Source organism: Balaenoptera musculus, chromosome 4 (genome assembly GCF_009873245.2).
Source record: "Balaenoptera musculus isolate JJ_BM4_2016_0621 chromosome 4, mBalMus1.pri.v3, whole genome shotgun sequence".
NCBI classification, from domain to species: domain Eukaryota; kingdom Metazoa; phylum Chordata; class Mammalia; order Artiodactyla; family Balaenopteridae; genus Balaenoptera; species Balaenoptera musculus.
Window position 1 is genome coordinate 75,373,539 of NC_045788.1, and position 26,983 is coordinate 75,400,521.

The 26,983-nt window shown below is 47.0% G+C and overlaps 1 protein-coding gene across 1 annotated transcript in view; it reads right to left on the minus strand.

The window, feature by feature from the left end:
* Positions 1-25,793, minus strand: part of KALRN (kalirin RhoGEF kinase) — a 655,634-nt gene extending 629,841 nt beyond the window's left edge. The window contains exon 1 of the mRNA XM_036850143.1: positions 25,328-25,793. Coding sequence (XP_036706038.1) covers positions 25,328-25,400 — 73 coding nt within the window. The 5' untranslated portion in view covers positions 25,401-25,793. The remainder of the gene's footprint in view (positions 1-25,327) is intronic.
* Positions 25,794-26,983: the final 1,190 nt, after the last annotated feature.

The following is a 26,983-nucleotide window of genomic DNA, read 5'->3' on the forward strand; positions in this document are numbered from 1 at the left end:
TGGGACGGGGAGATGCCTGACTCAACTTCTCTGCCCCTGGCCAAGGGTCAGTCTTGCAGCTGGTAGAAGGGGGGATCCCAGGAGTCCAAAGGCCACATGCACCAAATCACAAGGAGGGAGGGGGCCAGGCACCTGTAAGAGTCTACACTGGCCCCCTGAGTATCGCACGCTAAGGGAGCACATCATTAAATAGCAAATTTGAAACACCATGACAGGTCAAGAGAGAGACTGTGGGAAAAAGGAAAGGCTTTATATTTTAACAACTGTAATAGCACTTTTGCCCTGTTTTTGAACAGGAAGCCTCGAATTTTCATTTTGCATTGGGTCCTGCAAATTATGTAGCTGGTCCTGACTATCAGCCTCCAGCCCCATCCCAACTCCCCTACTTGGTGCTATTTTCACCTCCCCCTCATCTCACGATGAGGGGGTAAGACCTAGCCCTTTCTCGTGACAGGAATCCCTGATAAGTACTGATTGGCCTCAAGAATGGTCAGCAAAGCTAATAAAGAGTGGAAAAGAAAAGTCCCTTGAGAATCAAGCCCACCTGGAAGCAAAGGAATTCTCAGGAGAAGATGTCTGACAACCTAGAGAATGGCAACTAGGCTAAGGAGATAAAAGGATTAAAATCACCCCCAGAAAAGATTTCCCAACATTTATGCCACTATTCCCACGGTTCCCAAATTGTATGTCCAATGTACCCTGGAGCACCACAGCAAATTCATAGGGGTTCCATGGGATATTTAAATTTTTGAGGGAAATACATCAATGCTTGACATCTGTCAGACACCACATGAGCTACCAGCACAAGATTTTAATAGTTCTTTAATGCTGATTACAGCATTAAATCACACTTCATTCCTTTCGATGACATCATATCTTTGCAAAACTAGATTTGGGGCAGTTGCTATGAAAAAAGCAAGCACAGCACAAAAATAAATATAGAACGGGAAATGAAAGTAATATTCAAACTGATTCCAAGTTCTGAGAAGTTGTGCAGTGCCCAACAAGGGCATCTATCTCAGTAGTAAGTAACCATAGTTATTTAAGAATGAAATAAAAATACTTTTCTTTCAATTTATGTGTATTACTTCTTCAAATGGCTACTACATTGTTAGGACATAAGTACTTATTAAGTTTTTTGGACCTAAATATTTAATGAACAGATCTACGAAGTCCTTGTTTGGCCTAAGAATACCACGGAAAAATTAGTGAGATGTTAAAGAAGCATGAACTGAGAAAGTTCAGGAACCTCTGCACTACACAACCACTTTCTTTTATATAATGATAGTCTCTGGAAGGAGAGGATCATGAGGAGCACACACTCAGTGGAACCAGAGTTACACTCAACCAGGTATAAACCTACAACTGACACAGGGACATTTCTCACATTACATTTAAAGAAGCTATGCCCAAAGTTCAAACTTTAACCTGAATGTTAAAAAAACCAACATAATAAATCTAGATCCTTTCATCTTCATCCTGGAGGAAGGATGGTCCAATGTGGAAAAGGTTGAAGGAGATGTTAAATCCAAAGGTGAGGGACGAAAAGACAGAGACCAGAGGGAAGCTCATTGATTTAATTGGACTGGATCAATTCTAGTTAGAGATCACAGAAAAGCCCAATTGCAAGTCAAGGCTATGAAGCCTTCAGTTCTGAGCCAGGCCACAGATAAGGCTGAGGCTCTCTGGCCCCACAGGGAGAAGGGTAACCTCAAAATATTCAAGCTTGAGAGGGAAGAAAAAAGATAACTGAGAGAAGAGTTTGGATCAAAAAGCAATCAGGGCCTTCCATGTTGACAGAATAAAAGCTTGAAGATAAATGGGCCTCTTCACATCACAACATGTTTTATTTGTGGCCGGAAAGAGCATCCGGCCCACCTATCAAAATGAGTTAACCCCACCCAAGGCCTCAGGAACACAAAGATGTGGCATCAGCCGAAGAGACAGAGGAAGACATACAGGTAGCTCTGTTACCATGAACTGAAGGAGGAATTTACATATATGAAGACCCCCTAGGGCTAAAGGATAAGGTTCTGTGGGGAATTTGGATGCCCAGCATCTCACTTTCTTAATATTGTCAGATGGTTTGAACCACGTAACACCAGGCTTAGGGAATAAGCCTGGATGCCAGCAGGCCCACTAAATGGAGCGGACATCCGTGAGCAGCACACACAGGAGAAACTCATGTGCTGACCTGATGCAGAAAGAGGTATGGGGACAGCAGCTGATGACACCAAGAATTACGTCCCCGCCAGGTGCTCTCAGTGGGCTCCTCCTGCTTGAGAGCTGGTGCCTGCACATCCAGGGGTCAGGGCCAAAGCAAGAAGAGTCCTCAATCAATAAGGACTGCTGCAGCGAGAGCTCACATCCGTTTGCCTCTCTCCTGCTGCCCCTTCGGCTTCTGCAGGTGCCCTGGATGCTGAGTGGATCTTTCACTACTCTCCTTGACTGACCTTATTCCATTTCACCTTCTTGGCCGTTATCTACCTTCCTTGTCCCAACCCCTTGATGTCCTGAATGTGGCTTGGGGGTGCACTCTGACCTGGCCACCCTCTCTTGGTCATTCTATAAACTTTGAGAATTTCTTGACCTTTAAATCTTACTTGTGTTTCCTCAATCCCAGTTTCTCATCCTCAGCCCAGCTTCCAGAATAATACTCCTATCTGAAGACAGAGTGGCAGAAGAGGGAGTGCAATAGGGGCAGCTCCAAGAAAAAGAACAGGATATGGTCCTGGAGGCTTAATCTCCAGGGGAAGAAGCACTCTGAGGATGACCCTCCCCACCAGCTCTTCACCAAGCCAATTGTGATAAAGGATAAATCAGTGGAAGTTAAAACTCCCTCTACTAGGGAGGGAAAAGATTTGGCAGGGCCAGCCAAGACAGATCTCTCTGGGGAAGAATATTTGCCAAATATCCAATTTAAAGAAGTTGAAGGCTCTGAGAAAATTCAAACAAAACTTTTCTCCTTTCAAAAATCCTCTCTACAGACCAGGAGAGGAAACAAATCATATTTAAGAGTAGTTGTTATATATAGATTATGGCACCCCAAAATTGTTGACTGCACTTTCTTGGGAAGCCTATAAATATTTGGCAGGTCCTATAAAAGTATGAACTAAGGATACTATAACTGGCTCAGAATTTATCCTGTACAGCTCACCTAGAGACTGGCAAAACTGGGAGTTTGTCATTGCTGAATTTCTAATGGCTAGGTACAGATATCAGCCAATGACAATTTATTCTGAATTCTGTGTGTCACGTGTGAAAACAGGGATTTCCTCCCCACCCACCACCCACCCCCCACCCCCCAAGGCAATCTTTACAGGACTGCCAGAGGTGAGATAGGCAGAGGACCACCCTTCCCTAAAGAACATTCTCAAAGAGACCTTGCAGACTTTCAAAATGATAATCATCCATTTCAGCACCTTCAGTCTCCAGTGGAGAAACTCAGGCCCAGGGAGGTGAGTGTCCTGCCCAAGATCACAGAGGAGGCCAGCACAGAGCTAAAAGCAGCACACAGCTCTCCCAACCCCAGACAGGGACATGCCCCTCTGTACCACACTGCAGCCATAACTGTGCCACATGCCAGCCAGAAGACTTGTGAAGGTCTCTACTGACATCCAAAGCTGGGCCGACTTCCACTGATCACACTTTTGGGGAAGTCCTCCGGCACCCCCCAAAAAAGATCATCATATATAAATTTCATTTCAAGGACTGAGCGGTGCCTGGAAAGTGCAGCCTCAACCACAGAATACACATGACATGCAAGGCAAGGGGCTGCAGAAGATTAAACCACCCTGAAGTCGAGGATGAAAAACATAGGGTTAAAAGTCCTGACACTTGAAGAGATAAATTGCTTCCTTTATTCTTAACCTCTACAAAGGCTCTCCAGGAATTCACAGGCTCTCCCATTTAAGCTGATGTATGGGGAAATCAAACTGAATCCAACAGCCCAGAAATGGAAAAGTCCCACAGAACAAAGCCTCAGGAGTACATATATTGAGGGAACTGGAAGGAATGAATAAAGTGTGTACCTGGATGCAGAACCATTTAAATGCAGAAGAACTGAAAAGTCTTGGCATGGAAAATAGCAACACCCACCAGAGTGCTTGCAGAGCCCTAAAAGGATTGGCCTTCTGCTCTACTTTAGAGGGATTTAGAGTTGGATTTGATGATGCCACCCCTGCCGTCAGATCCTGCCAAATCTACAGTTCTATGGCCCTAGGGCCTGGGAAACCTAAGGTAGCACATGATTGCACGCTTGGCCATGGGTCTCTCACAGAGGACCTAGGGGATGTGCCTTGGTCTCTGTCATGAGGAAAAGTAAAACCTACAGGGAAATCACAAACATGCTTATACAATACCTACTGTGGTGCTAGATGGAATAATTAGGGTGTTCTGAAAAAAGTCTCAGTCAGAGAATTACCTCTATGCATAACAAATCAAATAAATCTTCTAAAAAACTCGGTAGAACAACTGAATGGCTGTAAGAGCTTAGCAACTGGGCCAGACCAGAGGGAAGACATTAGGTGATCTCCTCTTGGATTCAAGACACACACTGGGTGGCATCAGGAGCACGGCAGAGGAAGCATTCTGGCTAACAGTCAGCAGACTTCTGTGAGCCCTGCACTCCTCCAGCAGCCCAGTTGTCCCAGCTCAAAAATCAGACATTACAATCAGATTCTATGAGAATTACAGAGCACTAAATTGTATAACCAAGCCTGAAGTGTGCCTCTGCTAGAAGTGATGCACTATGGAGTCTGTTGGGAAATGCTAAAAATCATTTCTGTTATCAATTTATGTAAAAGTTTTTGGCGAATAGAATTCAAATCCCACCTCCCTCCCCAAAAAGTAATTGTAACACCAGATAATATGGAAATCTAGCATTTTTACTCTTTGGCATGAGGAATTCACCAGGCTTCTTTTTAAAGTTCCAGAGGTCCTGAGGTTAACGGTTAACTAAATGAGCTAAGATATTTGCCATAATCCCGCTAATTAAAGAGCTACATTCAACAAGACTATAGACAATAAACTCCTAGAGAAACTTTGGCTAGACCTACTGATAATCATAACCCACAAAGTTTATCTTAAAGTTACTAAGTGCTAGTCAGGACATCCAGAATTTCAGGTTATAGGAAAAGAATACACAATCATTCTTAGGGAGACTTTATCACACACTCACAAAGCTCCTACTGCCAAGATACTAATTAGTTCATCGGTGGACAGTACAGTCTAAACCACCCTGCTGTTCACAGGTCAGTAAATCAATGGTTCCAACTGTGGGAAAGATAGTCTGAAGGTCCCTGGTCTGGTGTCTGGACTCAGGCACAATGTGGTAAGGCTGGCTGTGTGGGCACCATGAATCCACGGGCTACCTGTTATGAAAGGCCTGAGAGGTACATTATGAGGATCCACCAAAGCCTGCAGGGAAGCATCAGGGCTGAGGCGGAAAAGAAAACTATCCCAGAGCTCTCTGATGCTTCAACACAGTTGGGTGGAGAATGATAGCATGTTCTCCATTTGTTTCCAGAGGCTTCTGCAACCTTTTAAATAAAGCAGTAATAGGAAGATGGGTCATAGAAGAGGAAATGGTACCACAGCTAATGCTGAAAAGACCCAAGCCTCTTGTATGCAGCCATCTCTACCCAGTCCCAAGTTTTCCTGTTGCCTAGGAACAGTCACAAAACATGCTGGGAAGGGTAGCTTAAGTATCCAGGTGCAGGCTCTGTGGGTTCCCTAGACCAATTCTTGACCCAAACCTGACTTTACTCGTCTATCTGAGCTTACATTTGGCTAGAGGCCTAGGGATTTCCCCATTTTGCACATGTCAGACACTCTCCCTGGGAAGGAAAAAGAATTAATTTGACACAAGCAATCAATCCCACTGGAATGTTTGTGCACACCAAGCCAAGCAGAAATGGATCCTAAAAGGAGCACTTCTGGGAGGTGACAGGAATTTTAATGCTGAAAAATGATACTGTGTCAAGAACCCAGTATGATGGAAGAAGCACACACATTTGTATCCAAAGCATGAGCAACACCACACACATGCACATTGCACATATATGCACACAGGCATGCACACTCACCATCCTCATGGGAAAAGACGTCTGGGTATATAATTGTCCAGGCTTCCATCACTTTGTTTATGTTTTGTATTCAAAATGTTTTAAGAGGTTGAAGAATAGAGCAGTGCTAAACCCCTTTAAAGTAGAAAGCTAGAGTAGCTTGTGAAATATTCCTATGATTCCAATGTGATCCCTGTGATGCCAGGCTTGGTGAAAGCACCCACAACCTCTAATCCCCCATAATCTCACACAACCCTCTGCCTTTGCCCACCCTTCTCCCTTTGCCAGGAATTTCCTCCCGACCCTGTCACTCTGGATAATGAGCGCATCTTCCAAATGCCATTCAAGCATCTCCTACTCTATGACCACCACCACACCTGCCAAAATAGGCTTCACCACTGCCCTGTTTATGTCCCTGGATTCTACTAGTGTAGTCATATTATATACTTGGAATGTTTCGATGTACTTTAAAAAAAACTAATTTGTTTCCCTCTGTCAAAATATGAGTTCTCTGAAGGTGTAAAGAATGTGAGGGAAAGGAGATGGAGTTCTGGGTAGAAGGAAATGTAGAAGAAAGCCAAGACAGCAGTTCAATTACCCAGTGCCTCCTCTTGAGATGATGTGGTTGGGCTGGGTTTGCACATGTCCTAGGAAATGAAGATTTTGGATTGCTTTCACCATCTTCTCTAGGTGACTCAAAAGAAGAAAAGGTCAAGAACATGAGCTGGCAGGAAGATCATTAAATTAGTCCTCATGCCTTGAGAGAACTGGTAGAGCAGCTCTGATGGAGCCCTGGTGAGGGCATTCTCTAGGGTGTTTAGACACATCCCTAATGACAGACTTGGGGTCCAAAAGGAACAGGCTGAGAAGTGTAGGCTTTTCAACACAGACCCAGAAGTCCCAGAAACCTGGCCCTTCTTTCAAAAGGTTCTAAGGGCCAAAATAGTTTGACGCTACTGCTGACCATCAGGATGATTCTCCTCAAGGGAATTAAGAGCCCTTGATCACCAAGCAAGGATGTGGGGTCACCTATGAGCTCTGGCACCAGGGGTCTGACCAAGCTGACTACAGCTGCTCAGACCAAAGGCCTCAGAAGGATGGAAAGTCTTCAGAGAACCAACCACAGCATAAAGGTCCTGAGACCACTTACCACGGGGTTTCTATCCCTGCTGGCTTTACTGTTGTCCAGTTAGCTCAGAATGTTGAAGATGGATGATACATTTGAGACTACCTAGCTCACCTCCCTCATTGTCTAAGAGAGGGAAAGGGGTTTACCAACCTCATCAATCAGAAAACTGTGCTCCTCATGCCCAGCGCCCCGCTCTTTCCACTTGAACCCAACCAGCTGGCACCATCATTTGCCTGCTTCTTTGGTTTTCTTCTGTACTTTCCTGGCCCACCTGGTTTGCCAGTCTCCCAGTTTCTGCCACCTTCACAGGGAGCAGGGTTCTCATTTTCCCTGGTCAAATGAGAAACACTGCTCATAGCTACTAGGGCTACTTGAGTCCCAGAGCCCTGGAGTGAGAACAGTATGTAAAACACAGAAGTCTTCCTGTGTAAAAGAAGTGGAAGAGGACTTCCCTGGTGGCGCAGTGGTTAAGAATCCGCCTGCCAATGCAGGGGACATGGGTTCGAGCCGTGGTCCAGGAAGATCCCACATGCCGTGGAGCAACTAAGCCCGTGCGCCACAACTACTGAGCCCACATGCCATAACTACTGAAGCCTGTGCGCCTAGAGCCCATGTTCCGCAACAAGAGAAGCCACCACAATGAGAAACCCGCACACCGCAATGAAGAGCAGCCCCCGTTCACCGCAACTAGAGAAAGCCTGCGTGCAGCAATGAAGACACAACGCAGCCAAAAATAAATAAATAAATTTATTTAAAAAAAAAAAAAGAGGGCTTCCCTGGTGGCGCAGTGGTTGAGAATCCCCCTGCCAATTCAGGGGACACGGGTTCGAGCCCTGGTCTGGGAAGATCCCACATGCCGCGGAGCAACTGGGCCCGTGAGCCACAACTACTGAGCCTGCGCATCTGGAGCCTGTGCTCCACAACAAGAGAGGCCGCGATAGTGAGAGGCCCGCACACTGCGATGAAGAGTGGCCCCCGCTTGCCGCAACTAGAGAAAGCCCTCGCACAGAAACGAAGACCCAACACAGCCAAAAATAAATAAATAAGTTAATTAAGAATGCAAATGACCCAAGGATCAGGTGTTTCAATTTAAAAAAAAAAAAAAAAGAAGAAGTGGAAGAATTTTGGTTAAAAATAACAGCAGGCAGTGGTTGGGAGTCTGCCTGCCAATGCAGGGGACGCATGTTCGAGCCCTGGTCTGGGAGGATCCCACATGCCGCGGAGCGACTGGGCCCGTGAGCCACAACTGCTGAGCCTGCGCGTTTGGAGCCTGTGCTCCGCAACAAGAGAGGCCGCAATGGTGAGAGGCCTGCGCACCGCGATGAAGAGTGGCCCCCGCTTGCCGCAACTAGAGAAAGCCCTTGCACAGAAACGAAGACCCAACACAGCTAAAAATAAATAAATAAATAAATAATAAAAATAAAGGAATTCCTTTAAAAAAAAAAAAAAACAGCAGGGCTTCCCTGGTGGCGCAGTGGTTGGGAGTCTGCCTGCCAATGCAGGGGACGCGGGTTTGAGCCCTGGTCTGGGAAGATCCCGCATGCCGCGGAGCAGCTCGGCCCGTGAGCCACAAGTGCTGGGCCTGCACGTCTGGAGCCTGTGCTCCGCAACAAGAGAGGCCGCGATAGTGAGAGGCCCACGCACCACGATGAAGAGTGGCCCCCGTTTGCCACAACTAGAGAAGGCCCTCGCACAGAAACGAAGACCCAACACAGCCATACATACATACATACATAAAAAGAATGTAAGCAGACAAGAATAGCATTAAAAAAATAAAAAATTTAAAAAAAAATAAAAAAATAATAATAACAGCAAATAAACAGTTCCACCACAAAAGAAGCAGAGCAATAGCCCTAAGCTGGACTTCATTTTTCTGTTTTTTTATTATCTATTTCAATTGATCTTATTTAACACATCCTTTCTATAGAATACATGTTCGTGAAAACCTAGGCTGATGTTAAAGGAATTAGCTTTATTTGGAAAAAGCAAAACTGACTAGAACTGGTCATTTTAGGAGGCTGAAGAGACTTGGAAAGCAGATCCTAGCAAGGTAAGAGGGAACCCAGACCCATTAGAGGCCCCTAACTCAAACATTAGTCATATTCACCAGACAGAAACGCAGGCGTCAGCAGTGCAGCTCTGTAAGTAATCCATCACCACCCATCGCCCTCCTAAAGCTGGGAGCTCCTTTAAGACAGAGACTGCGCCATGTTCCCCTCTGGACCACAGTGCATGGGATGTAAGAAGTGCTCACCAAATGCTTGCTGGAAGAATCAACAATGCCGCACTCTCGCATGCTTACATGCACATAAATGCATACATGTATGTAGACAGAATCCCAATGAAGGCAGTCTTAGAAGCCCCATTTCTAAACCTTTTTTACCCAAAATTATTGTTTTAACTAGGATAACACTGTTTAAAAATACAATGTATTTTTCTCTCTTGCGTGTCCTTACATACATTTAACCTCCCCCTTACTCTGTCAGAAGCATCTACCTGCCTCAGGGAAGATCAGGATAGTTTTAGCAGCAAGCAAAGAGAAAGCGTCCACGTTCAGCTGTTGACATCCTGGATAGGAATTTTTTTAGTGTGCAGCTTGAATTCTCAACACATTCTTGAGGTGGGGGAATCAACACATCAAGCTCCAAAATGGGTGTATTTGACCACAGAGATCATTCTAAACCAAAGGTAAAGAGTACTCAAGATGCCACATTATGGAGATCCTTGCTACAAGAGGAGAAGCCCTCTCCCTCAAGCATCAGGAGAATGTGGCAAAAATCCAGTCTAGGTGATGGGACACCAGGGTCCCAGCTTCCTCCTATCTACCACCTCAAGGCCCAACCAGGGTTTGGGGTGAAGGGGGCAGCTTTAGAATATAACATCTCAATAGGTGTGAAAGCACCTGAGAACCCTAAGGCCACTCCTGAGGAGGCCGCAGGCCTCTATGTCAACAGCTGCCATTCAGTCCCATATCCTGATCCACATGGTGTGGAGGTGACGGGATGAAAACACAGCACTGGCCAAGTGGGTATCTAGTTAGGCAAGCCAGGCATAGAGGTTCTGTCTTTTCATAGTTGGCACTGAGTAAGCTGGGGATCTATATATTTCTTCATCCCCTGATGATGGTACTCAGAGATGCTTAGAGAGCCACTGACTAGGCAGAGGCCTGGGGTCAGGACTAGGAGGCTGCCATGCGCAGGTACTTTGACCCCACAGGCAAATAGTCAAGACATGAATGTTAGTGCTGGGTATCAGCACAATACCCCAGAAAGCAAGACACTAGTACAGGGATCAGATCAGACCAGACCAGCCCCCATGAAGCAAAGATCAGGGGAATCCAACCATCATGCCATGGCTCCAAGCACCCCTCTCCCCCTGCCCCCGCCACTATCACCACAAGTTCACAGGTGCACCTCTACACACCCAGACCCAGAGAAGTGGGAAAACAGAAGAAAATTGCAGTGAATGAGAAATTTACCTGAAAGAAACAGTCATCCAAAAAGACCAATCAGTGGGGAGAAAAAAAAAAACACACATGACATACTATAAACTAGCCAAGTTGGGCTGGAGGGAGATTAGCTACACATTAGAAAATTTTAAAAGCTACATTTTCTTTGCACGTCTGGATGATAAAGAGTGTGCAACTGAGCTGCAGTGTGACAACCCATCAGAGAGAAACACACAGCTATTCTGGGCAGTTAGATGAACCACTCTTCCACTCTCACACACATCGCTTTTCCAAAAGCAAATGGAACATATCATGAAACGTTTCACTCCATCTCTAGTGCTACCAATTTCCTACCAGACATGAAAAAATGTACAGCCTCAAACGCGGTACGGCTGTCACTCCCATCCGAGTACCCTAGCTCAGCTTTCAACCACACTCAAAACTAAGGGAGACCCCAGAGAAAGGCAGCAAACAAAAACCCTTTTCATTGAGTCAGCAATTTTATTTGTCCAAAGCATTTTCCTTCTATTATCTCACTTTATCTCATACTACTCCTATGATGTATGGCAGGGCAAGTATGTTTACCTCTTTCTTCAGATGAGGAAAGACAGGTTCCATCTGTAAAAACAGACATTTTAACTGGCTTAGCCAAGTCACAGAGATAATTAGTGGTGGGCAGAATTGGAAACCGAGGTCTCCCAAATCACATCGTTGAATTCTTCTAGCCAAACACAGACTATGGCTTTTGCACACACAACCTAAAGCACTTCCATACCTGTGGTATTGGAATTAACTTTCACTCAAACCCACAAAACACATGTGGCTTTTTTTGTCTAATTGTGACTGCAAATCTGGCTCCTAAGTCACTTAAAGGCATACAGCAAAAAAAGCCAAGAATGGCCTCTACCATTTATTTAAATGTCATTAATAAAAGCGTCTGTAAACATTGCACAGAAAATTAGCCTCCAGAGAACAGGACTGGCTGTTCTCCCTCCCTCCTGAGGATAAAAGCAGAAGAAACACCTTGATCCTATGACTGTCTCACAGTCACCTTTGAAAACGATCAAATAATGGGTGACCATTCTTGCTACTCTTTGGACCAAATAATGTCCCAGAACAAACACTGGTCCTCAGAAAAGCTGGTTTATAAATGTCCATCATTAGGAGAATGGTTAAATAAAATGTGGCACATCCACACAACAGAATGTAACACAACTCTCCAAACAAATGAGGTAGAACATATGCACTGACGTGGAAAAATGTCCATGATTATAAAGTGATAAAAACAAATTGCAGAATAACAGGTATAGCATAATTCTCTTTTTTGTTAAAATATTAAAGAAATCTATGCATTTGTATAAACACATATTTGTATATGTAACAAGTACATACGTCCATTGAATTTATCTTAACATCAGGGAAAAGGAGGGAGAAAGAGCATTCACTTTTAACCATAGATCCTGTACTTTCATTTTGTGTAACTATTTCTTACAACAGTAAGTGTCAATGCCTTTACCCCTCCAGACAAGCAACAAATCCTCTGTCTTCTTACGTTACCCCATGTAAAGGGTACTGGCTTATGAATGACTCAGTTGCTCAATAGATAACGTGTATACTGATATAACATACATTTAAATTAATTGGGGAAAATGGTTTCATTTAGGAAAAAGTCTAAATGTCTAAATAAATGTTCTATGATGTATAAGAAAATCAAATCTCTCTAAATGAAACCTTATTTACCAGTTACTTAAATTATCTTTTAGCTTATAGACAGTAAACACATATTAAATGAATCAATGAATGAGTGAAATTCCCTTTCTGATTGACTTCCAATTAGCCATTTTTTCCTATACCAGTCTCCCCCTAACCCAACAAGACCATAAACTCTTCAGGAACAAGGACCATTTGTTATCCACCTTTAGCAGCCCCCTTAGTATCTGGCATAACACTGGGCACATTGCAGACACTCGGTCAATATTGATTAGTTTGTCCATTTGAATGTTTGAACTTCCCTCTGTGGATTTTTGCAAAAGAAGGGTGCTTCTTTAGTTTTCCAGTGCCTATGGAATATTTGTAAACAAGCAATAAAAGGGATCCCCTCTAATTAATCCAGAATAAACAAGAGTTTTTCGCTATATTTCACAGTAAATATTGATTTCATAGGTCTTTTTGTTTAAGGTAGAACTGCCTGTCCACAAAAAAAAAAAAAAAGGTTCATTTCCTTAGCATAATGTTTAATTATAAAACTCCCAATGACCTACACACCAATAAATAGCTCTCTAAAAAAAAAATGTCACGGCAACAAATACTAATCAAGCAAGAATCTGCAAGGCACTAAATTCAGTGTTGAGAAGAAGACAGACAATTCCAAAGCAAAAGGTACAGCCTACCTGGGGAAACCAGACATGACCACTTTCCAAGGTAGGGCTTCCAAAATGTCTTGGAGTCATCAATGTTGAGTAAAGTTCTGGTAAGAGACTAGTGTCCAAACAAGTCTGGTGCACAACTCACCTCCACCTTGGACCTCTCATCCAAGTCACCAAATAAGGACTCAAGAATCCTCTGTTTTCACCTCTACTCCAGAGGCTCCAGGGCTGAGCAAGATGCAGAAGTCTGAACACCTAGCCCACTCTGAACTCAACTAGACAGATCATTCTTTAATGCAATTCTCACTCATTCTCCAGAGAATGGATCCAATCCGTCTCCTCTCTTCGCAGGATCTCAGCACCCCTCAGTCCTTCAGATGACCTTGGTTCCCAATCCCAGAGAAGACTGAGGTCAGTTTTCTTAATGAGCTTAATAAGGGCTCTACCATCTGACCTATACACGTGACCTGAAAACCACCTGGTCTTTTCCCATAGCCACAGAGGAAGAAGTACCCCTCCAACCCAGAGATAACCTCTTCGCCTGGGAATTCTCATCCTTTGCTGACTTTTGAAGAAGCTGGTGCCCATTCTGGTACCCCACCCCCACACATACCACCTTCTATCACCTTCAGTGTCTACCACTACTTCCTCCCATGATTTTTGCAAACATTCAAAGATTTTTCTCTCTCTTTAAAAAACAAAACAAAACTTCATTGGACCTGATAACCTTTAAAAAATTTTTATTGAAGTATAACTTGCATGCATAAAATTGCACATAAGTCTACAACTCACTGAAAGTGCACAAACAGATCTCACCTATCATCAAGAAACAGAAGAGTACCAGTACTCCCAAAATACCCCTTCAACTACCATCGTATTAGTCTCCTTACTTTTATTACCAAACCTCTTCAACAGTGGTCTATTCTCGTTTTCATCACCTCCTCATCTATTTCAGCATAAGCATCCCCTCTTCAGTGAATCCTCGCCACACGCATGCAGGTGAGGTTGTTGATCTTTCATTATGTTCTCAATGTACAGCATGCAATCCTTTGTTTGTGTGTCAGGCAACCCCACCAGACTGTTACTCTCCATGTGGGAAAGATGATTTCTAACTTGCTGGTGTAGCCCCAGTGCCTGGCACTTATTAGGTTCACAGCTGGTGTCTGATACTTGAATGAATGAATGCAAGCATGAATGAAGAGATCCACTCACTTAAATCTAGTGTTCGCTGAAATTGATCAGTCTTTGTCCAGTTCTCATCAAAAGTAATCATGATATTTAGCTGTCAAAACTCAATGGCTAGGACCATGAAGAATGACTAGAAAATTATACTGTTCCAATAGTTGGTTAAGCATTCTATTTATATCCAAGTATTTGAGCCTGTTATGTGCCAGTGGACTGGGATACAGAGAAGAGACAACATCTTGCACCCACCCTACAAATTAAAGCTGTGACATCACTCCCAATGGCATTCTGTCCTTCCATGGCCACAGACCCAACATGGAGTCCTGCCAATCTTTTCCCCTAACTGCTCCTAGAGATACTCCTCCCTCTCCCCACAATCTCCTTTCCAGGAGAATAAGAAGTCAGAGACAGGAATCCCCCAGGAGCCCCAGACCCCTCCCCCAGTCCCCTTTTGTCACATCCAATTAACCATCTGCCAGTCTCCTGGGTCTCCCTCTAGGCCCACTGTCCAGCTGCCAACTGAACATTGTGTTTCCCCACCCCCATTCCCCATAGATGTCCATTGTCCCCAGGCTGCAGGGTAAGAGTGTAAAAGGCAAGCGGTGGAGGCACATTCCCAGACCCTGTCTGCCATACCCTGGAATAACTGTAACTGCAAGCTTAAAAATCACATCCCTACCTAACTATGCACAAGGAAGGGAGAAAGGGAGGAAAGAAGGAAGGAAGCAAGGGAAGGAGGAAGGGAGGGAGGAAAGATGGGGAGGGTATCGCAGGGGAGGGGAGTGGAGAGGAGGAAGCAAGCTACTGAAGCATAATTTTCATGATTTGGAAAATCTAACTAGTAATATGATCATATATATAATATATACAATATAGTTTTACTACTAATATTATATATAGTCATATTCTATTACTAGTAATATCATCACATTTCTATTACTATTTACAATATGAATATAACTATCACAATCTATAACTACCAAATCAAGTGATCCTGATAGGTAAGATTTTTTTTTTACCCATTTTACTCATGAGGAAACTGAAGCTCAGAGAGGCTGTACCTTGCACAAGGTCACACAGCTAGTAAGTTCCTGTTCTAAGACTCTATGATTCTGAAACTGAGCCATACCTAAGGAAACTCCCACCTCCTCCTGCTCTAGGAAATATAAACCCAGTCCCCCACAGCCCACCTTTTGGTAACAGGAGCCCCCGGATTCCTACTTCCATCCCCTAGAGGGCCATATAAGATGCTTCACTTGATGACAGTTCTTGGGTTTGCCCCTAAAATGAGAGCTGAAGGGAGTACTTTGGGGCCAAAGGAATGGGTGTGCTCATTGGCATCTTTCCTCTGGTGTGAAGGGTTCCTCTTCATGGAGAAAAATGGGAAAAAGGCTCCTCCATGACCCCTGGTCTGCTTCCTCTTTCTTCTAGAACCTCTAGAGGCATTAAGGAAACCGAAAATTCAAGAACAGGTCCATCCCTCACAGAGACAGTGCCCGATGGCCAGGCATGACCCCTCCTCAGAAGGCTGCCCCTACACATTCTTGTCTGAGCCCTCCTCCTTCTGTCCTGTCCTCACTCACCCTCCACCCCACCCCCCAACTTGCCTTTCTGACTCACACTCTGTAGGAAGTGATTCTGCAGACCCCTCTACAGCCTGAAGCAAATCCCACCCCAGCCTGCAAAAGGAAGCCACTAGCACTTCTAAAAGGATTGCTATTTTGGGACCTCCCAGCCTTGCTTTCTAGCTTCTCTGTCCAAGGGGACTTCTAGAGCCACACCAACCCAGCTCACCCATTTCACAGCTGCCTTCAGCTTGAACTATCCGCCCCAAGCACAGGACCACAAGCCCCTGAGTCTCCAAGCCAGCTGATGCTCTCTGTGCTGGGGCTGTTGACCAAGCACATTGTGCCCTCAGCAGAACTGCTGGCCAGCCTGCTACTTTACTGAAGTCCGCCTTCCCCCAGTCTCCTCCTCTGGCCAAGGCTCACCCCCCAGCTACCTGGAGATCCACCCTTACAGGCTCATCCAGGATCTTCTTCCTTCAACTGCTCCTCTTTTCTAAATATTCATTCCCTTCCCCAAGCCTGCCTTCTCCCTCCTCCCCACCCGTAGGTATTCACAGATCTTCCCTACCTAAAAAAATCCTCCCCTCAACTCTGCTACCCATCTCCAACTACCTTATTATTTTTAACCTTCCCTTCACAGCCAAACCTTTCCAAAGAATCATCTATATGCACTCCCACCACTTCCTCCCCATCCAGTCACTCCCCATTTCCCTTGAAATTTGAATTCCACCTCCCATACACAATGAAACTGTTATTTCAAAGGTTACCAGTGATCTTCCAGTTTCCAGAACCCACAGGGTTTGCTCCGTCCCCCTCTCCCTCAACCTCTCTGCAGCATTAGACCCTATTGATGACCAGACTGTTTCCAAGCCCTGCTCTCTCCTGGTGCTCCTCCAGCCCTTCACGTGAGTCTACAGCTCTGTCCTTGGCCCTCTGCCCTTAAGTCTCTATATGTTTTTCATTTATTATCTCATCTATTCTGATAGCTCCAGACACAACTTCTTACGGATATCTCCCAAATCTATATTTCAGTCTCTGGCCTCCCTCCAAAGCTCCAGACTCCCTCTGCTATCTGCCTACTGAATCAACACCTCCCTAAGCTATTTCACTGACACCTGAAAAGCAACATGTCCCAAAGTAAATTCCCAAATCCTGCCTCTCCTCCTGCCTCCCCACAGCTGCTCCTCTTCTTCCTTAACTCCTAATTTTCATTTAAGGTACTTCCATCCTCCCCAGTCACCCAGCTCTAAGAGTTGGAGTAATCTTTGAGTCCTGACTCTTCCTTAACACCTCTACATCCAAGTTACCAAGTCCTATAGACGCTACATCCACGAGCTCCCTCATATCCATCCCCTCCTCCCCATTTCCACTGTGCCATCTCAAGTTCAGGCCCTCCTAACCTATCACAGTGGTCTCCCAATCCAACCCTGGCTAGCAGTTCCTCCCCCATTCCAACTGACCCTCTGCAGGGCTGCCAGATTTATCTTCCTCATCATGTCACCACCCCATTCAGAAACTTTTAGTGGCTCCTGAAAGCTAACTGCAGAAAGACCAAACTCCTTGGCCTGCCATTTGAAACCCTTGATTATCTAGGAGTCCAATAAATGTTTAATAAATGAAGCAGTCAATCAACTTGGTCCCTACCCCCTTCTGATTTTTATCTCCCATTGATCCTCCACCTGAATCCTCTAAGTCACACAAACTGGACCACTTACTGCCCCCAAATATGCCATGGATGGTCGTGCCTTTTTCTAACACTGTTCCAATACCTTCTGTCTTCCCCATCCAAATCCTACCCATCCTTCAGGTCTCAGCTCGAGAAGTAGCTACTTCCTTGAGAACACAGTTCATTTGTCACTTTTCACTCTCCTTGTTTATCCCTCATATCTGTGTTTTCTAGCTTATATCCAGCTCCCTTCTAATAATGCCAAGGGACAGAAGGGGAAGAGACGAAGCTAATTCTCCAACAGTTTCTTCTTTACTTCCCTGTATTAATTCCTCTGTTCTCCCAGCTAATTCTTTCTGTTCCCTCACTCCTCAGCAGACACGATTTCAAGCAGCTCTATTGATCCAACAGCCCTGTGGCTGTCAATCATTTCCTAGTTATTTTGCTGCCAGTCATTCACACTCAAAGGCGTGGCAGGAGGAGTCTGAACTGCACGCAGACAGAGGAGGAGTGGGAAGGGACTGATTCATTGCACCCACCTGAGGCTCAGTGGAAGCAAGAACCCCATTCTCGCTGGGCTCCTCCAGATGGCATGGGGCCATGTGGGCCAGGGTCTGGGGAACTGGCATTTATATACTTTTGTGGAGGAGGAGAGAACAGGAGTGCCCTGATTTCTTGTAAGGAGGGTGCCCCATCCAGTCCCCTTGGGAAACCAAATTGAGAAGGATTGAAAAATGTCCCATGAAGGTCAGATTAAATAAGATAATACTTGTCAGAGGTGGTACTTAGAGTAATAGAATGATTGATTTGGAAGGAACTATCTACACATATTTGGATAGAATTGTACAACTTATAAAGACCTTTCACACACGGTATCTTATTTGAGTCTCTCAACAGCCCTATAAGGAAACTGGGTGGTGGGGCGCATCACCCTCATCTTACACAGATGTTACTCACTTGCCCATGTCATGCAGATAAGTAGAGAGCAAAGGGGAGGGTTCACCTCCTGCTCTCTTGCCTGACCTTTTTGGCCTCTTTCACAGGCTTTTTCTCCCTTTCCCACCCCTTAAATTCAAGTGCTCCCTGAGGGGGTATTGTAATTATATTCATTTTCCTTCCTGCTCTATATTCTTTCTTGCAATGATTTTATACACTCCCAGAGCACAGTACATGGCTGCACTAGGAACTCGATAAATATTTGTCAAATGATTAAATTAATGAATGAAAAAGAGCTGAGGCCCAGACCCTAGCCTTCTGATTCCACCCAGGCTCCTGCACACCATCGTGACGCCTCTCCAGCACCCCTCCCACCCCGTGTCAAAAACCCTGCACAGTACCCCTTCTGGAGATTCCCTCAGCCTCTGTGCCATCACATTCACTTAATAATAAAAACAACAGGAACAGCTAGTATTTCTTGTGCTCCTAATGTGGGTCAGAAACCACTAGATGCTTTTTACACGTTTTTCCTATTTAATCCTCTCAACCTGTGAAACAAGCATCCTTGGTCCCATTTTGCAGAAGACTGAGGATGACATAGATTATATAATTTACCCAAGATTCTGCCCCTGGTTAGTGCTGAGCCTATCTGATCCAAAGCCCATGGTCTTCTGGCTATAACCAGGGTTTCTCAGCCTCAGCACCACTGACATTTGGAGGCTGAAGAATTCCTGTCCTGTGCATTATAACATGTTTAGCAGCACCCTAGACCTCTACCCACTAGATGCCAGTACAACCCCCTCCCTGAGTTGACAACCCCCAAAAATGTCTCCAGACATTGCCAAATGTTTCTTGGAGGACAAAACTGCCTCCCGTTGAGAACCACTAGACTATACCATACTGCCCAACTCCAGAAGTAAACTACCAAGTTCCAGAACCAGAAAGAACTTGGAAAAGTAAAAGTGTTCATTCTCCAACGTCTAAAAAGGACCTCTAGTTCACCTGTTCTAGTGTTTTATTGACACCGACAGTCAGGAATATTTTTTGTCACTTCTCACCTAATTTCTTTCTATAGCTTCAGTTTATTCCAACACCTCTTCCATCCCCAAGGGATTATCAAATACAATTGGACAGAATGTGCCAATAATTGAGTTATTGATGATTGGTGGCACAAGGATAAAGCAAAGCTCCCCAAATATTATGGAGGTGTACCTAAATGTTGTTGATATGTTCTAAAATATATTAATGTAGAAATAGCCTTCCCTCTTCAGAACAACAAAGTCCTCTCAATACTCCATCAAAAGTTCTTGGGAAATGGCGTGACCAAAAGCCCAAATCATGATGGGTGTAAGTGGAGGAGAATCAAGAAGGAATGGTAAATACTGAATTAAGTGTTATGTTTACATTCTGGAGCATCAAACGCAACATCAAAAAGAGATGTTTTCCTTTGCTGCAAAAGAGAGCGCAGGAGGTAAAAGACTCTACCCCTTTTAGGTGCCTGGCAATGCCCAGACAGGGTGGTGATATTTACTCAAAAAACTGCACACCAACATAGGTTGTTATTCCAAGTCAGATCTGGACCTGACAATGTCCAGTTCTGTGTCTAGGTGGGATGGGGTTTTTGTCTGAGAGAAAAGTCTAAAGAGTTGTACACTGAATACCAATATATCACCACCTAAATTCAGCAACTGCTTATATTTTGCTGTGTTTGCCTTATCTATACAGGGGGGAGACGGTTTGTTTTGGTTTGATTTTGGTGAATCACAAGCTTTTTAAAAGATCTTTTAAAGAACAAATCACTTCATTGTACGAAAAGGATAAAAACAATACAACACCTCTGATGAAGTGAGACAATGAGTATAGACAAGTGAGTGTTTAAGGAATTCAGAGGAGAGAGTTGGTCTTGTGAGCTATGAAAGCTTCCAGAAGAATGTGGTGTTAAAGTCTTGAAGAATAAGTTGCATTTGTAGAGTAGGGGTGAAGGGGTGGATGATTCAAAGGGAACATGAGTCAAAGTGCCCTTGGACGGTGAGAAGAGCAGGCTGGCTCTGAGGTGTGAAGGACAGACTTCACCCTGAAGGCACCAGAAAGTCACTGTAGGTTCATAAACCAGGTGTGACGAAAGTAGTTCAATCTCCTTTAGGAAATGCAATCTGCCTGCAGATGCCAATTGGAGTGGGGGTGAGAGAGCAGATTCCAAGGGCCAAGAATAAAGGCTAGTGAGTCTATGAGCACCATAATGGGTCTCCTGGCCTAGGGCAGAGGCCCTGAGGGTGAACAGCATGGGCTCACTGTGAAAGACAATAGAGTTTGTTAGAAGAGTGAGGTTCCTCAGAGACCATAGCAAGGTGCTAAATATCATGACTAGGAAAGGGAAGGCGCCACTTACAGGATTAAGGAAGACAAGAGGAGAAGCTAGTTTAGGGACTTGGAAAGACAGAGTTGAGTTTGAGGCTGACCAAAGTCCAAGTAACAGCAAACAGTCCAGTTAAAAATGTCTGGACTCACAAACCAAAGCTCAACAGAAAAAAGATATTTCCACATCAATCTCATTAAATTTATCCTCTGAATTTTCTTCCTTTGAGTCTTATAGAAGGAGGTTTCTCCTCTGCTCACCAAAGTCAAGATTTTACTTTCGCTTGGGAACCTCCTCTTGTCTCACCTCTTCAGGTATCTAACTCAAAAATCAACCAAGCATCTTCAGTTCTTCCTGCCCACAATCTCTCTCCCTTCCACATCCAAACCTGTTCTGACTCTCCGACCAAAAAATGAAAACCCCTTTTCTTGGTACTAACATGCCATCTGACTAGCACCCAAACTCTTTTTCCTTTCACTGGTAAACTCTGCAAGTAATTGATTCCTACCCACCACCCCAAATCCCTACTCTGAATGCCTCTTCTAATACTGTGCTCTCAAGAGCTCATAGTGGCTTTCTTTTTATCACATCCAGTGACACTTACCCAGCACTCCTCTTATTCAACCTGTCTGCAGCCTGTCATCACATCAGAACCCACGCTGACTCCCTGGGGTCTCCAGGATCAAGTCTCCTTTGCTGCCACTTCCTAAACAAGGGTTTCTCCCCCAAATTCTAACTTTAGCCCTCTCCTCTTCCCTCCATCCCCTCCCTCTGAGGGCTGATGCATTCACAAAGCTTCAGCTGCAGCGAGCCTTGATTCAGGAGGCTTCCAAGGCCACAATGCCAGCCCTAACCTCCCACCTGTGCTCCTGTCTGGAGTCCCATATCTCCCACAAACCAACTCCACCTGGATGCTCCTCAGTCACCTCTAATTTTCCACATCCAAAGCTAACAGCATTCTCCGCCCTGCAAAACCAGCTCCTGTCCTCAACCAGAGTGCTTCAGTCAGGACACTGTTGGTCCTCTACGCTTTTAACCCAGCTACTCCCATTTTCTCGAGGGCTTAATTTTCTTTCCCCCCTACAACTAGTTTGTCAACAAATACCCACATTTCTGCCTTTGACAATGTCTCTCAGAGTGGTCTCTGAGTCCCCATCCTTTCTGCCACCAACCCAGACCAAGCCCCTCTCCCTCAGTTCCAGATCACTTTTGCATTTGGATCCTTTCTCTCTCTTTCCACTTCATCTATCATATGACCCCCAGATTAACCTTTCCAAATACCACTTTCTTCAGGACATGCCCTTGCTCAGGAGCCTAAAGTGACTCCCTATCAGTCCTGAATCAAATCCAATCTCCTCTCTTGGGCTCCCAAGATTCTCCCTATCTGGCCTTGCCCTACTTACCCAACCCTGTTTCCCATTCCTCCCTACCCTACACCTTCTACTCAGTCTTCCCAGTCTTCTCAATGTCAATGCCTCAACCTCCCTGAGCTTTTGCCCATGATCCTCTTCCCACCCTCCATCTCCCCTTCAAGGGCTACCCTCAGTTCCACTCCTCTGTAGTTCTGCCAACTTTTTATCTTATAGCACCATAATGTTCAGCAAGTAATTAATCTCTAATTGAGCAGTAATTGTCAATCTTCTTTTAAAAACTCCTGGAGGGTAGAAACCAATATTTCTTTTGTATCCCATAGCACCCTGGACAGCAGAAGGGTCCTAGTAGAAGCTGAAAAGCCCTTGTTGGTTTTCTATTCCAATTGATTTCTATTCCCAGTTCTGAGTTCCCATATTTCCCCTCCTCTGCCTCATAACCATGATCAATAAAATTATTGTGACACACTCTCCCAGGCTTGGATCAGAGAATTCCCAGAAAGACGACACAGAATACACCAGTCTATAAGAATAATGGTGGGGGCAGGGGGTGTGCATGTGTGTTTCTTTCTGTCCGTGTACATGTATGGATGTAGGATTTGGGGAATGTCAAAAGAACTGAAATACCAAAATAATCAGAAGAGGACAAGTAAAGAACCAAAATGACAGAGTTATTCGAAACATGCCTAATGAGAGGCACAGTATGCCAGAGTTTTGACAAAGCAATTGCCAGTCTGGTCTTTGTGTATGCAAAATTATCCACCAGAAAGTAGGGGGTAACCCTGGCACTAGGGACTTTGAAAATGTGTTTGAAGCTTTTTCAATTGTTCAACTAAATAAATTTATAATCTGTCCAGCCTACCAGGTGTAGTGCTATGTTCCATAAAGATGGGGACTCAGAAGGAGACGGTTAAGAAATATGGCCTTTTCCAGGTTTAAGAATCCCCAGCAAAAGCCCAGGCTAGAGACTGGAAGGGGATAAGATCAGGAAGCAGAGCACAGAGGACCACTCAGGGTGGGTGGTGGTCCTAGACCCTACCACAAACAGTCTGCACCCCCTCTTACAACTTGTTACAGGTCGTCAGTCATTTCCAGCCTTATGCATTGAAGATTTCACCCTTCTCTGATTCAAAGTGCACCTCAGACCTAGGCCCCCCTCAACAAGGCTGCCTGAGGAGGAAGAATATCCCCAACAGGATTCCACAGGAGACGGACCCAGTCTGCTATTTACTCTGTGATTTGAGCCAGGGCTAGACAATGCAAGCCCCATGTTGTGTTTTGAAAGGCCCTGGGAAAAGTAACACATTGGACCATTATAGGCCATTAACACCATTAACACTGTGTGAATTCATTTGTCAGAAATTAGCAAGCCTCCAGAAACTGAGATCTGCTCCAAGGGCCTGAGACAGAGAATAGACAGGATCTAGTGTTTGGATGGTAGAAAAGGGGAAGGAGGAGTGGATGCCAAAAGATAAAAGTGGGTCCAGAAAGGGAAGGTGGGAAAGCTCACACTTCAAGAGTTTTCCCCAGAGCTAAGAAAAGGCAGAGTTTTGTGCCAGATGGGAGGCAAAGGGTGGATGGTAGGGGTGTCAATGAAGACGTCCTGGTGAATGTTTCCAGGTATCACTTAGCCCCCAGAACCTCTCCCCTAGGTAATAAACTAAGGTTATCAGGTCAGGCACCTCTTTAGAATTCATGCTTTGGTTCCTGGGCTGTGTGAGTGAGTGAGTGAGTGAGTGAGTGAATGAGTGAGTGTGTGTGTGTGTGTGTGTGTGTGTGTGAGAGAGAGAGAGAGAGAGAGTATGTGAGAGAGAGAGAAAGGGGGGGATGGGGAAGGTGTATATTAGAATCCACATCTGGGGAAAAGGAAGGAGGGAGGCAAGGCTGAGCCCTGAGAAGCAGGATAGGATAACAGGGGCTCCCTCTGCTTTCTCCAGGTCCTGGCATCAGCTCCTATCCTCCAGCTCTTTCCTCTTCAGACCAACTAGAAAATGAACATATGGGCTGACCAAGTCTTGACTTCTAAAGCCACAAATCTCCCCAAAAAAGCACCCCACGCTTTCCCTCAGATGACCTCCAGGGCAAGGCAATGAGGTTAGGAAACAGATGGGTGCACAGGGAATCTTCAAAGCCAACCTGCTCTTTGACCCCATCAGTTCACGTCCTCCAATCCAATTTACAGAAAGAGGGGAGATGCCCAGGGTCCCCATAACTTACTGGACTCTTTGGGAAAAAGATTCCAGACCACATGGTTCCAGACATGGAAGATGGGGAGCTCTACCTAAAGAGTTGGTGGAAGCCACAGGTAAAGAGGAGATGGAGAAACCCTGGTCATCAGAGAAACAGGGCCACAGGTGGTGGCAGATGAGGGTGGTCGGTTCTGCTCTGGGAAAGGGGCTGTGTAGCCAAGGAACAGGAGGATCTATAGACCTGGGGGCTGGGAGGTGGCAGGGGCCGAAAACAGCTGTTAAGGCAGATCTGGGGAGGGCGGTGCTCTACATACCACAGGCAAGCAAAGATTCAGTGGGTGTGTGTGAGGGGGACGCTAACTCACACTTCCAGGAATGAGTGATTCTTACGAAAAGCTCCTCCGTTCCCAGAACTGGAGAAGAGGAGGACAAGGAGGAGGTCCCAGGCGCCCACCGCCCTCCCTGCCGGGTCTGCCTCTCAAGTCTGAGACGCTGGCTCCCCACACGCACCAGGCACTACAGTCCTCGGTCCGCCCCGCTCCCGACTGTCAGTCTGCAGCCTGCGCGACTCCCGGTCCCCACTGTCCCTCTTTGCACATCGGGGCCGGGGGCCGCCGGCCGGAGAAGGGGTGCCGGCCCAGGGCGGCGGGAGCCGGGCTGACAGGCGCTGGGGGGAGGGGGGGAGCCGAGGGAGGGGCGGGGGACGCCGGTAGCGGGAGCGGCGCACTGCAAAGTGATCCAACATCGCCCCATCCCCGCGCTCCGGGAGAAGGCGGCCCGAGGGGACCGCCTCTCGCCTCCCCAACACAGACTCCCGCAAGTGGGGTGAACGCCGAGGGGCGCCGAGCTCCCAGCCCCCACCCCTCCCCAAAATGCAACCCTCATTGCCATAACAACAAGAATCTCGGCCACTCCAGCCCCGGCGACGAGGGGGACTGCCCCCCAACACGCACACGCCAGCAACAGCCCTCCTTCCCCAAACTTGTCCAAGACGCCGCATCCAGGGCAGCAGCCCCCCTCCCCAACCCCCCGAGCCCTGCCCAGCTTACCTGTCCGGAAAAAGGCGTCCACGTCCGAGTCGGCGGCTCCTCCTTCCTCCGCTGCCCCCTCCGGGGGGTTCATGACTGGGGGAGGGCGTCCGCGGGCAGCCGGGGGCCGGCGAAGCCTGGGGCCGAGGGCTGCTCGGCGCCCTGTGGGCGGAGGGCGCGGGGCACAGCGGCCGCGGCCGCAGACCCGGAGGACACCGGGCTTCAAGGGCGGGCGGCCGGCCGGGGCGGCAGGGCTAGGGCAGAGGACGCCGAGGCTCCCTCAGGCAGAGGCGCGCGGAGGGCTGGGGGCGCCTGCCGCCGGCTCCCCCATGGTCCCCCTTCTCCGGGGGCGCTGGCCGCCTGCGGTCTGGCCGGGGCCGGGGTACGAGCTGCCTGGGCGCCTGCTCTCCCTCAGCAGCGGCAGCTGGCTCTCCTCCTCGCCCGTCTGCCTGTCTCTATTGTTCAGCCCTGCTAGGCTCTCCTCTTTATTTTTCCTCCTCCCTCCCACCCTCCCTGTCTCTCTACCTCCTCCCTCCCTCGCTCGACCGCCCGCTCGCTCTCAGCCTCCCTCCCTCGCTCGCTCTCTGGCTCCCCCTCTGGCTCCCTCCGCCGCCGCCGCCGCCGCCGCCGCCGCCGCCGCCGCCGCCTCGCAACTCCTCCCCCGGCTCCCGCTCCTCCGTCCCAGCCAACAATGACCCGGGCAGCGCCGAGCTCAACTAAAGCTCCGGCCCGGGCCGGGGGCTCACCGCGGCCCCCCGGCGGCGCGGACGCCTCCCTCCCCCGCCTCCCCACGCCGGCCTCTCCGGGAGCCAAGCCCGGGCCCCGAGCTATTGTTCGCTGCTGTGCTAGGCCGGCTTCCTGAGCCCCGCAGGAAAAGCGCCGGCGAAGGAGGCGGCCGGGGAGGGGGCGGGGCCGCCGGGCGAGTCCCGGGCCACCAGGCGCACGCCGGGCTCGCCGTGGGGGCTCTGGCGCCCCAGCCCTGCGCGCTCAGCCTCGCCCCTCGCGCGGTCCGGGCTCCGGGCCCGGCGGCCGCCTCCTCCACCCCACCCTTTTCCCAGGTGTGTGAGGGCCCGCCCCCCCAAGCTGCGTGTCCCCCAAGCTGGGCTGATCCGTCCCTAGAGGCTGGACTTTTCCCCTCTCCTTCCCGACAGGCTCTCTCCAGTCTCCTTCACCTCCCGAGCCTTTCGCATTTCCTCACCAACTCTCCTTAGTTCCTTTCTTTTTTAGCTTTTCTCTTCCTTTTTCCCCTTTTCAGCGCCCCTTTAAACATCTCTGCCTGTCGCTGTGACTCTTTGTCCAGTTCATTCCTATTGCGATGTGTCCCTATCTTTCCCTCTGTGACTCTCTTCTGTCTCTCATTTGTCTCTGTCCTGCCTCGGTACTTGGCCCGTATCTCAGCGCTCCTCTTGGACAGCTGTCAAAACTCCCTAATCCCCAGGGCCTTCTCTGTTTTGTTCTTCTCCCTCTTGTGAATGGAAAGATCCAGTTGGCCAGGAGAAAGGAGGTGTTACAGCAAGCTGAATTTCAATTAAAGTGGGGTGTGGGGCTGGGGAGGAATGGGGAAGACCTCAAAAAAGAAAGCAGATGCTGTATGGGGTAATTAATGCAGTGATTGCATTGTGCCAATTGGTTTTTTAAGCAATAATTAAACAATAATTAGCCAGTATTCTGTTTATA